Raw genomic sequence first — 13,142 nt, 5'->3', positions numbered from 1 at the left:
GAAATAATTTTTAAAGTTATCCTCAGCAGAAATTTATGTAAACCTGACATCAAACTTACTTAAACTGTAATATTTATTTATTTTTCGCTCATAAGTCAACAGAATATTTTAAATAGATGGCAACGCTTAAAATTAGTTGCAACTACAAGATTTCTTGAAGCTCCTTTTATACCTAAAAATATTGTTATATCACGTTCATGGTATCAATTTTCCTAAATTTTATATTTTAATAGATGGCAACCCTTTTTAAAAATATTTACCTACAAGACTTAATAAAGTTGTATAGCTTTATAGAAATAACAGTATTTGAAGACTCTTATATCAATATTATTAAATTAAATATTTCAAACAGGTGGCAACTCTATTCAAATATATGTTAAAAAAAAGTATAAATACTAACTTCTTTAATAATTTATCTCAATAATAAATGTAAAAGAACTCACCTCTTAACAGTGCGGCACCGTTTGACATTTTCTGCCTCCTTTACACTATCCCAAGAATCTCCAACGCCGAGCGATGACATTTCATCTAAACGCTCTTCATCCTCCAAACCCGAATCCTCCAAACTTATGTGACAGCTGGTCATAGTGACCTCTTTGCCATTATCGCCTACCTCAATCCAATCGGAAGTGCGTATGCGCGCCGAACGTTCAGTGCCATAAGGCGATGAGTCTGACGAACAGCCTGAAGGGCAACGTTTTCTCGGTGTGCCAACACCGTTCAATTTATTGTTACGATTATTCTTTTGCATATCATCTTCCTCACCATCTTCGGTGTCTTCTACGTTATCAGCATCGACATCTTCGGTGTCGGGATCCGCATCTTCAATGGAATTACAGCGCTGACGTGTTTTGTTGTTAGCGATATCGATGTTGTTGTGGCTTAAAGTGTTGCTGCTTAATGATACTTTTGTTGTTGCTTTTGTTGGTGTTGCCGCTTCATTTGCGTTTATGGTTGTTAACTTGGTGATCGGCTCCGATACTGGACTGCTTAGTGGCGTTTGTTCTTTCTTAATGAGTATAGGTGTTCCTGCGCTGGTCAAGTTCTCCATGGAGCTGCTTCTGTCACGCATTGCTGCCAATTCGGATATAAGTATCTCATGGAAAGCTGTCTTTTTCTCCGTTGATTTCAGGATATTTTCCATATTTCCAGCCATGCCCTCAGTACTCGTATTCGTATTGATATTTATACGAGTGCAATTATTGACCAGCTCACCGGTTGTAACCACGGTGACTGAGGTACCACCAGCGGTGGCGGTATGAGGTGTAGCGTGATGTTGCAGAGCAGGCTCATGTTTTGTTATTACAGGCGATTCGTTGCCGTGACGCTGTTGGTTAACTATTATTTCCGAAAATAAACGTTCGGCCGCATTCTTCAGATTGTTTTTCAGCTCAGCTGTCTTACCGCCCAGAAAAGCATTGGCTCCGGTATTGATTGTTGTGATATTGGCACGTGATGTAAAGTTATCAAGTGTAGTTTTCGAGCGACGAAAAATATTCACACCGGACGAATTCGATTGTGAACCATTGTTGATGGAAGTGTCCTCCAAGTCAAGCGTGGCGACAGGCACCTTAACAATTTTACGCGGACGCGGTAAGGGTTGCACCGATGTCGGCAACTGATCGAGCTGTATCTTGCCAACGCGCTCGAAATCAGCACGGCCTAAGCTGAGACGTGTATCCTTAAGGCTGCTCGTTTGTGATTGCGATTTTGGTGAGCCACTACCCATGGAGTGATGACGACTGAGATTGACGGCGCTGGCCGACGTTTGGACGATAACGACATCACCACTGACATTACTCATATCGGTTGCACTCACTGTGGCAGCTGGCAGTGGGGCTGGACTTTTACCGGTCACAATATTAACAGGCACTTTGGTGGCAATACCATCTTTTGGCACTGAAGCTGTAGCTTCATTTTGCACCGGGACTGTGGCGTTCGGTTTCATTGTTGGTATATCGGGTGCTTTACGTAGCTTTAAAGGCGGCTTTGGACCAAGCCGGTTGGTAGTGGTATTATTGATTGCTGTGGGCGATAGTGCTTCCGGACGTTTGGGTGCACTCATCGAGGGCGACTTATAAATAACCGTACGACCGCCAGCTCCGGCTCCAACTGAGCTCAATGTTGGTTTCTTCTGTATAATCGGATGTTGTAAATTGCGTTGCGTCGCCTCAGCTGTGCTCACATTGCCAACACTCACGCGACCACTCAAAGACAAAGTTGTAGCCGAACTGGTCGCTGTTGGTGATGCCATTGATGGGCCTGTTATTGTATTTGTTGGTGTTGTCGCTTTACGATTCTGTGCTGTCGCTGTCGCAGCATTCATAACTGATTCTCCATTGCGTTGTGTTTTCAATAAACCCGCTGCGTGCGCGTTTGCATGCGATGGCCTCGGTGGGACGGGCGGTCCAGCTTTTTTCAACGGCATTGCCGGCACCGTTGTAGACATTATTGTTGTTGTTGGTGTGGTTGTGGTTGCCATAGCTGGTTTCGCCTAGGTGCGCACACGCGATTCACTCGTCGTCTGTCGTCTGCGCCGTCGCCTCTCTTACTGCGTCCAAGTCCACTCTGTACTAGTATGGCTAGTAGCTATGTTTTATCGCTAGTCTGTGTAGATCGTTTGTTGTTTATGTTGGCTGCTGTTGTTCTGGCTGCGGCTCTAGTTCAGACCGTTGTTGTCGGTCGTCACAATAACCAAATGAAAACCTGTATTTGTAGGTCACTTTTTGTTTGTGGTCCGTTGTCGTAGCTGCACTTTTAGTGGCACTAAACTTGTTTGCCACCGCACTTTCAGCTCCACACCACTCACCGTCGTCCGTGTCGTCAATTCAGCACCTTTTGGCCAGTTGATTTTCAAATTTACTATGGCTGCATTCGCCTTGCGCCTGGTACATTTGTTGGGGCTCGCAGTTATTCGCAATAGCGGCGTGTATTAGCACCTATGCCTCCACAAAGCTGGCTGGCAGATTCTTGTCTACTGCGCAGGCGCGTTTCGCGTTTGCTTTATTTTAGTTAGCCTGTTTCTACGCGCTGTGCACAGCCATAATGTCGGAGGCTGTGGCTGCGGCTATGTCTGTGTCTAAATTTGAATCTAGGTTAGTTGGGTACTTTGCCGGTCACTAAACGCGCTTTAATAACTCTGCATACGCTATACTCTCGTTTGTATGTATATATGTACTTGTATGTGGCAGCTCTATTGAGAGTGACAACAACTAACTGACCGACCGCGTTGTAGTCCCGATTCACTTAGTCCAGCACGCTGTGTCTGGGTACTCGTTTTCACGCTCGCGTTAAAAAGAAAAGTTTGCTACATTTCGCGCACACACTCGGACATTCAAATATCGATTTAGGTTGGTAATTCGCAGGCGCATGCGAAACTCATCGATTCACCACGACCACGCGCTCACTAGCCGATTGAGGGAGGGTGTTTTATTGTTGTTGTTATTTATAAATTGGGTTCACGTTTTACTTTTCTCACTTGCGCCTTGCGCTTTACGTTCGCTCAATAAATCACGCTTCACACTCGCGTCAGCACAAATGCGGTCCGGCTTTGCTTAGTGGGGTAGGCAGGCACATTAGCACACATGCGCAGGCGTAGCAATGGGTAGCACTGCCAGATAGGCGGTATTCAGCCGAAAATGTGGCATGAATTTGGAAAATAATCAACGGTAAATAGATCACAAGCGCTGCGTTGCAATGAAAGCGCACTTTTCGCCTGTGTATGTATGCGTACTTGTATGATTTCTGCTAACGTCACTGCACCTGGATCACGGGGCTGTTTGTTGTTGTTGCTTATACAAATACGTGCATATGTGTATGCCAATATTTGTTATATGTTTTGGTTGTTTTTTATTTTTATTTCGTCGCTTTGAATTTTGTCTATTTTTAAACACGTACATATGTTTGTACATATGTGTGTATTTTTGCTTTCTGGGTGTCAGTGAAAGGTTTTCGATTTCTTACTTTGTTTTACATATTTTTATGATTTGCTTGAATTACTTTTTTGTTCAAATTGGTGAGTTTTTGTTCACCTTTCCTTTTCACCACTCACTACTTGTGTAAATTGCTGCTGCAGTTTTTGTTGCAAATGTTTTCTTTTTGTTTTTGCCAAACGCTTTTTGTTTTACTTGTTATACACTCATTTGGCGTCTCAGTTAAGTAACACTAAATATGGGGGGATGAATCGCTAGTTACTACAGGCACACAAATTATAAGGCTTTGAAGTATTTACACAGATTTAAAAAAAATAGAAATTTCTATTTTTGAATTATCAAAAGAGTCATTTTTAACGGCAAAAAATAAAAAAAAAAGATGTACAATAAGTAAATTTTATTAGAAGTTGGATCCATATTCGCTAATAAATAAATATAGTCTGTAGCATACTGCTGTTTTTGTAATTGTGGATGACTACTCAATAATGACTACTAATAATTCAATAACTTATATTAGCAACTCTGTGCACTTGCACCGGCTTGGCAAGGCAACGCTATCAGCATGTGCGGCCCCTCGGAAGACATTGGAATAGTTCGTGAAACCACAGGGTTTCTTAAAATTCAGCTCAAAGACTGGAAACCTAAAGGATAACTACTTCTAATTGTCTTCGTAACAGAACTCCTGCTGGTATCGCAAAGAACCAAAACTAGTCTATGCGTAGCTCAATAGCCAACAGACTCATCTAACCTAACCTATATTGGCAACACCATTCAAAGATTTAATTCAAAGTTTCGTTGTATTTTTCTCATTCTTATGATTAATTTTCGTACCATATTTAATTTAAAACAAATGACAGCTCTATTAAAGAACCATATTTGTAAAATTAATACAATTTTCTTTATTTACTGTTTTACTTTATTTAATTACTTTTAATAAATTAAAGGAAGAAACTTAAAAAACAAAAATATCATATTTTATAAAATGCGTTTTAGAAATTTAGTGTCTCTTTAAGACAAAAAAAAAAACATGCTTAAAAATATTTGGATGTCAACACAATTTCACAATTTGTTTAATATTTTACTCTGTTTTGTTAAATTAATAAAAGCAGAAACCTAAAAAAACATAATACTACATTATTTAAACCTTTTTTATTCTTAGATAAATATTAAAAATAAAGTATGATGTCATTAAAAAAAGAATTGGCTTAGCTTCAACTTTTGTTTTTCTTTCACGGTTGTAGAAATAATATTTTTATTGCATTTTACTCTAATTACTATTTAATAAAATAATAAAACCATATTCTATAAAAAAAAGTGTTTTTGAGATGCTTTGTTGAAGCTTAAAAATTAATTATGTTATTTATAAAAATTATAAAAAAACAATAAATAAGTATACCGAAGTAGAAATAATTATATTGTTCTTTATTTTTTACTATTCACTAAACAAAAATTTGAAAGAAATAAACGTATTATTAAAAAGTTTCCTTGGAATGCTTTGTAGAATATTAAATAATAGAAAATTAATTAATCAAAGAAAAATATATTAATATTTAGCATAATTGCCAAAAATATTTTTTTCTAATCAAATATACATACATATGTGTAGATCTACAAAAATTATTACATAATTTTTTTTAATAAAAGAAAATACTAAAAAGTAGTCTGGCCTAAAATTGCAGATGATTATAAATATATAATTATAAATCAGAAATTATACATACTATGTAAACACTTTATAAAATACTATATGAGGAAGACAGTTCAACGAACATTTTTTAATTATTTTTGAACAATTTCCTTGAAAGGGTATCAATAATAATACACAAAAAGAGGTAACATGCTATTAATGTTCCACAGAGAGGGTTAATTAGTACTCCATTCCCTGAAATAAAGTCACCAATGAATAAAATAATCTAATGTAATGATAAGGAACCAGATTTGAAGTAAAAACAAAAATCAAGTGAAAATAATAAGCCTTGCGGGAACCATATATCACAAGCACACAATTCTCACTAAACCTACACGAATTAGTTTTTCTCCAATAAGGAAAATTTAGTGTTATTATGGACGCAAAAGCAAAACTTTCGTATGTAATACAAAATAGCTATTCTTCTTATTTCACAGACAGTAAACAAATTTCTCTGTGATTTACAAAAATTCAAATTGCTGTAAAAATCATTTTTTTGGATAATACTAAAAACTCTTCTCGCAAACACAACTTTGATAGCACGAAAGTGGTTTTTAACTAACTTAAGGGGTTACTTGGGTTTACGGGTTTCAAAAGATCCATTTTGTATTGTCTTATTAAATTTTGCAACACTTATAGAATACTGTCTTAAATTTTCGAGTTGATCCGATTAATAGTTTCGGAGATACAGCCTTGAGAACTTGTGCGCACTAGGCTAGCTAGGCTAAGTGCGCCGTCTTTAAACGAATATTCTTCGAAACAGTCTTTTTGAAGTCGGTTGGTAAGATTACTCGAGAATTACTCAACCGATCTTCATGAAATTTGACACGAGTCTTTGAGATGCAATTCTTAAAGACTTGGACAAAGGATTTGTTTTTCGAGTACAACAATTTGAAAAAAAAATTGCGAAATTTTCACTGAAATTTTAATTTTTTTGTAAGAATGTCTGGCCAAAAATCCAATTTTCAGTTTTCATGCCTTCGTCCAAGTTCTGTTAAGATAAGATATTTAACTAAAACACGTATTTTTTCACTTTAGATGATCTTGTAAGGACTTATCCTGCAAACGCGGGCGCATCGTTTTTTGAGAGATCATCGAAAATGGCGTCGCAATGACCGAGGTTAAGGCTGTTTTGTTTTTACGCGAGGAAAGCCATTTAACCCCTTAAGAACCAACTACTTTGTTTTTATGAATAAATAAGCATGTTTAAGATTGATCCTCGCAAAATTGACACGTTTTAGTTGTTGTTTTGACAGTTCACCGTCGATTAAGAAATATCAACTTAAACTTATAGTTTCCTAATAGCACAAAAACAATAGACACTTATTCAAAAACACTAAATATTCAAATAGAGTTTGTATAATAGTTTCTATATACTAAATTACAAAACTTCAGGAATTTTTTTTTTAATTTATTCACACATAGCTGTATTTTCTCCTGAATAGCAAATAATAAAAGGTATTTCACTATTGACTAGTAATACAATTCGAAGGTAATTTACTTGTAGTAATATTTTACACAGTATGCAAAACTTGCACTTGTACAAATATAAGCATTACTCAGCTTTTGATTAGCAATTAAAAGATACATTTTTGCATAAAGAAAACCAAGTAGTCATCTTTATTGTTATGGAACTGTTATTCATTTTGAGTGAGTCATATGAGAAGTTAAAACGAGTAAAGCGGGTTGCGTCCTCAAATATTTCTCTAATAGAGATCTGCTTGAAATCTAATTGCAGGTTTCTACTTATTTAGTTTTCCAAGTAAAAATCACATAAATTATGAAAAACTGCTAACCACACCAAGCACTTGAGTTTAGCAGAATTTCACTAAAGCAAATTACATTCATTAATTAAATTAATAATACATTACGTAAGATTTAAACTTTATTAAAATAATGTAACGGTATTTTTTAATGATGTGAGCCACTGATTCATTTTAATTACTTTTTCAAATAAAAGAATTTTACTACTTTAAATCTTCAAGTGGTATGGCCACTGTCGAATTAAAAACAAAAAAGGTTTTGTCGCTTAAATTTTGCGTTATGGTTATAAAAATATTAATTGCCAATTATATTTGTAGCAATGAAATTTTTTTCCAGCCCTCTTAAGCAAATATAGTAGCCCATCTTAGGCTCAGCTGTAGTTATATGTAAAACTTTAAACGCATTTTTCTTCAATTAACGAAACAAATGACTTTGACAATTTTTATCTGATCGACCACAAATTTTGAAATTTTCTTCACATAGAAAATTTTAAAACTTTTCTATGGGCACTTTACTACGAAATTATTGACGAAAATTTAATTTTTCTTTCCAAATGCCTATAATTTTTAAAGGAATCAATATTTTCATATCTCCCTACCTACTTCTATGGTTATTCTCATGTACCTTAACGACGTTATTTCATTTTTATTTCCTGCACAGACAATTGTGGATTCCAAATTTTGCGCCAGGGCGCGTTTAAATAAACGATCGAAGAGACATCCCACGAATTGCTTATTTTGGTCAACAAAGTTTACTCAAAAAAATAATTTGTAATAAACTTGGAAAATGCTTCAAGAGTTCTGTGAATAGATGATTAGATCACGCAACAAAATTAATTAATATATAAAAAAATTTAAAACAAAATACTCTATTACCGACTGAGAGTACCAATTTTCATTTAATAAACAAAATTTCCTTCAAATAACTTACGTAAACACTCATATTGTTTAAGACTAATTTGTCATGCAATCAGATTCACTCCTGAGATTTTAAATATTTTGTAAAATATTGCATTTTCATTTTTTAAGCATTAATTAATTTAATTACAGTTACTCCATTCGTTTAAATTTGTATACACCTACTTATACCATATATACATTAGAGTTGGTAAGTTTACAGGCAGCCAAAAACGGAAAAATCGCGTGTGCGGGAAATGTTCTATGGATCATTCTGAACAACTTTGTCTAAGAGACTAAGGGTCTAAAACCGGTTTCGAGCCTTTTCGTCAGCTTTTAAAATATCCGAATGAAATTGATGATTTGTCGGAATCTGCCAGCACATATCTCCAATACAACTTCTTTAAAATTCGCGTTAACCGGTTTTAGACCCATAGTCTCTTAGGCAAAAATTTTTCAGAATGATCCCTAGAAAATTTCGCTCACACGTGATGTTATAGAAAAAAATCTAACCGTTCTAACACACATATATACTACAAAAAACAAGAAACGAAAAAGAGAGCGGTAAATAAACTTATTAAAGCCAATTCATATTTTAACAAAATATTTTTTCTAAAAATAATTAATTGTTATTTTTCTTTGAAGATGCCACTTAATAGCAAATCACCATATTTTAAAAACTAAAACTGAGAATTTGAAGTCAAAATTGAAATTACAAAATTATATGAGTTTATGACAGAGACGTTATATTAAGAGTTTTATTTTAAAACTCTCGTAATAATGATTATAATCTGCGTCTGTTTCTTTTCGCCGATAATTGCATATTTTGAATAACCTTATAATAAATAATATACTCGTATAATAATTATTTTTGAGCCAAAAATAAAAAAAAATAAAAATCATGATATTTTATTATAAAATGAATCCTTATCCGTAAACGAAATGGTTTATAATTAAATTCTTCAAATACAATGTTTCAGCAAATAATTTTCTTAATTTATAAGCAAACTCATTTATTTCCTTATCCAAAACTTCGCATTGCTGAATCACCGAAAATTAATCAAGTCACTATAGACGCAAGAATTATTACTTTTAAAAACTTAGGAAAACGATAAATGTAACCTGTTGCGATTAGGAAAACTCCAAATGACCCCAAAAGTGTTTATAAGCAGCATTTTTATGTAAGTGTGTCATAGATAAAAAAAACTTTCAATTTCAAATTTATGCGATTTGGAAGCCACTAAATGGAACAAACTTCTTCAGTTTGCACACTAATCAAATTGTCAAACATTTAAAATATTGAAAATATTACAAAAATACATTTAATTTTTATATCAAAGACAAGTCTCAAAGATTTCACATATAACCTAAAACACAAAACAATGAAGAATATGTATAAGTTTATCTCAATTTTCGACTGAACTTCAGTTGTAAAACCTATTTGATTAAAAAATCAATAAAGTTAGATTTTCTCAGTTAAATACAAACCACTTATATTTAGTATACATTGTGACAAAAAAGCACCCGGAAATTTTAATTTAAATTCATCGGATAAATGATATTAAAAAAAAATGTATTTTGCTAAGTTGGTAGAACTGTCTTTTATTACTATGCCAAATATGATCGCGATTGCAGCAGCTGCTGCTTAAGTCGGTACAGTTCAGTAGTGAGTTGCGATTTTACAATGAATTTTATATTTCTAACCAAAATTCCTGTGCGGAATCATTGCGAATGTTGGAAAAGGCTAACGATGATTCAGTTTTATCAAAAACACAAGCCTACGAATAGCACCAAAGTCGAGAGATCGCTGAAGATATGTCTCGTTCTGGACGACCTTTGACACTTTCAACTGATGAAAATATTAAAAAAGTGAACGATATGGTGCTTGAAAATAGTCAGGCAAGTGTTAGAGAGGAGGCAAGCGAGCTCGATATCTCTCGCAAGTCCAATTGAATCATTTTGGTGGATATTTTGGGTAAGAAACGCGTTCTTGCTCGACTCGTCCCGATAAAGCTGAGTTCTTTTTTTCAAAAATATTACCGTAAACAGGTCTCTTTGGACATGCTTGATCGTGAGAGTTCCCATCCCACATTCATGCAAAGCATTCTAACTGCCGATGAGACATGGGTTTATGAGTTTGACATGCAAACAAGTTAAGAATCATCGGAATGAAGTGAAAAAAACGAACCGAAACCAAAAAATCCATGCCAAAGCCGCTCAAAAACTAAGGTAATGCTCATTGTTTTTTTCGATATTCGTGGTTGGGTGCATCATGAATTTGTTCCTGAGAGACAGACGGTCAATAAGAATTTCTATTTGGCCATATTGAAGCGTTTGCGTGTGAACATTCCTTGGAAACGGCCAAAATTGTAGAAGTACAATACATGGATTTTACACGATGGTAATGCAGCATCGCATCGAGCTACGATTGTGACCGAATTTAAAGCCAAAAAACAATGAATACCATCGATCAACCACCGCGTTCACCAGATTGGCTTCGTGTGATATTTTTTTGTTCCCCCGGCTGAAATTGCCGCTCTGTGAAAGAAGCGAATCGAAGAGATGAAACAAAATTCCCTCAAGGAGCTGAAGGCCATCTCGAAAAGTGCTTAAGAAAAGAATTTCGAAGACTTGGCATGAGTATATAACATCCGGTGGGGATTACTTTGAAAGCGTTAAAATAAATATTGATGAATAATTAAATATATTGCGTTTTATTTAAAATTTCCGGGTACTTTTTTGCCACAACGTATAAAGCCAAAAATATTTCAACATTTCTAAACAATAGCTATTTATTAGCAAAACTAACAGCCACTTCTAGTCATAATCAATATTTAACGGAACCTAAGCAGAAATAGCCAAACCTGTCAGCTTTAAGACCTTAAGGCAATTAAAAAATCGAAGGTGCTAATTGGCTTGAGTAATAATATTTTTAATATTACGCGTTTCGAATAATTATTGCTTGGAAAGAGGAGTGATTATTCTTGACATTTCAAAATTTTCACATCTTTTTGCATATTTTTATTTGCAATAGTACAATTAAAACACGTTCTATCGCTGATATTTATTACACTATATGTACATACATATGTACATATGTATTTTCACTGTTTTGCATGCAACGCCATAGGAATTATTCAAACCATGTCTGCTAAGTTTATTTTATATAATTTTTTCGAGGGAATTTATTTAATTGAATTTCATTCGCTACAAATTGACTTGAATTGCACTCCGGCTGAGACTGTGACAAATCTACACAACCGCACAAGTAGAGATATTTTAACTTGAAACACACGTAGACTAAACACTCCCACAACAGCACAGCATTTATTTGCTCATTCCTTGTTATTTTCATTTCGAGACGTCAGCTGGACACCGGTGAGTCTGCGTCTGTCTGTATTGTCTGGAATTAAGATGCTCAATTGTCGATTGCAATGACGGACTGCTGAGCACAAGTGACACAAACACACACACTCACAAACAACGCAAGACACAAATTGTGGATTGCTAATTCATTTATGCACTTCCAGACATACATACATATACAAATGATGTGTGTATATGTATATTTATTTTTACGTTCAATTGCATTATTATTATTATCACTTGGTTTTCGTCATTGGCAGTTGTTGTTGCTGTTGCTGTTGCTGTTTCACAAGCCTCATCAGGCGATATCTTAAGTGAACACGATTAGCCTATTGTTGGGCATTACAATTTCTTCAGACTCTTATCACCCTTCACTATCATCACACAAACACACACACATACTTTGCATTGTATCCACTCGAGAATCAAAACACAATCCGTTGTAATTCGTTTGCGATTCGTCGTTAACTTTGCTTTTGTGGCGAAACACAATTTGTCGATGATATCGCATCGATAGCGTGTTGTACCGCTTAGCACGAGAGCCCGAAACAAACTGAGGCTCTAAGCTCACCTTTGCAGTGGCTGCGCTGCGCTGTGCGACGCTTGGATACTTGGCTGCGGCCATATGGCCCCAATGCTGCTCAAAAGCCGCTCGCTCAGCTGTGCTCCACTGCTGTTGCATGGCACTGTGGCCACTCTATTGTGTGTATGTAGTTGCGGACCGGTTGCTGGTTGCATTGAAGCAGCGCTCTTTGCCTTCAACGCTCTCATTCTTCATGCTGCTTCTCCCGCTGCTTCGATGTGGCTGCGCGTGTGTTTATTTTTATCGCAACTCCGCCGTGGTCATGCCACACAAAGCCAACCCAAACAGTTATCCCAGCACACATATTCGTATTCAATTATGTATGTGTGACTGAGTATGCATGTGTGTGTGTTTTGTATGTATTAATGCATCTGTGTTTCGGAGTGCACAGGCGTTCTTGCCTTTCACATACAGTAATTGTAGGTGTAGTGGTGTGTGAATGGTGTTACCAATGTGGTGTGTTCACTAGATGAAATAGTGGATTTTTTACAAGCTAAATTTAAGGCTTTAACAACTAGTTGTATTGCATAATCACACCACGGGTGCCGAGTTCAACCACAGCTTATTCAGAATATAGAAAAATGTTGCCTCTCAACTGACATTTCGACACCTACGAGTTCAAAAAAAAATATGTGCAGTTTCAGGAAGACACTCACAATAAGAAAAAGTGATGATGTGAACTTTTTTAACCAGACAGCAACTTATAAAAATATTATTTATATTGTATATGAATATGTATAAAAGAAATCAGATCCATCAAAATGTAAACCAAAATTAAATCAATTGTCATCTTCGTTTCATCACTTTTCTATACATACATAAGGTTTGAGTCAAAAATTTTCATGTTATCCAATTAAATTCAGTAAAAGAGACATCATTACAGGTTATACCATGCTTGCGATTCTATTCCGATA

General features: G+C 35.3%; 1 protein-coding gene across 2 annotated transcripts in view; it reads right to left on the bottom strand.

Annotated features, from left to right (window-relative positions):
• LOC126751324 (putative uncharacterized protein DDB_G0291812) overlaps positions 1 to 12,208 on the bottom strand; it is a 132,527-nt gene extending 120,319 nt beyond the window's left edge. The window contains exons 1-2 of one of the 2 annotated variants that reach the window (XM_050461507.1): positions 12,048 to 12,208; positions 444 to 4,193 (exon numbers count right to left, since the gene is read on the bottom strand). In XM_050461507.1, the coding sequence (XP_050317464.1) occupies positions 444 to 2,482 (2,039 nt within the window). In that variant the 5' untranslated portion in view covers positions 2,483 to 4,193; positions 12,048 to 12,208. The remainder of the gene's footprint in view (positions 1 to 443; positions 4,194 to 12,047) is intronic. The other variant, XM_050461506.1, reaches the window with a different exon arrangement.
• Positions 12,209 to 13,142: the final 934 nt, after the last annotated feature.

Source organism: Bactrocera neohumeralis, chromosome 2, assembly GCF_024586455.1.
Source record: "Bactrocera neohumeralis isolate Rockhampton chromosome 2, APGP_CSIRO_Bneo_wtdbg2-racon-allhic-juicebox.fasta_v2, whole genome shotgun sequence".
Taxonomy (NCBI): domain Eukaryota; kingdom Metazoa; phylum Arthropoda; class Insecta; order Diptera; family Tephritidae; genus Bactrocera; species Bactrocera neohumeralis.
The sequence above is the reverse complement of the archived record's forward strand: the minus strand, read 5'-3'. Positions and strand labels throughout refer to the sequence as shown.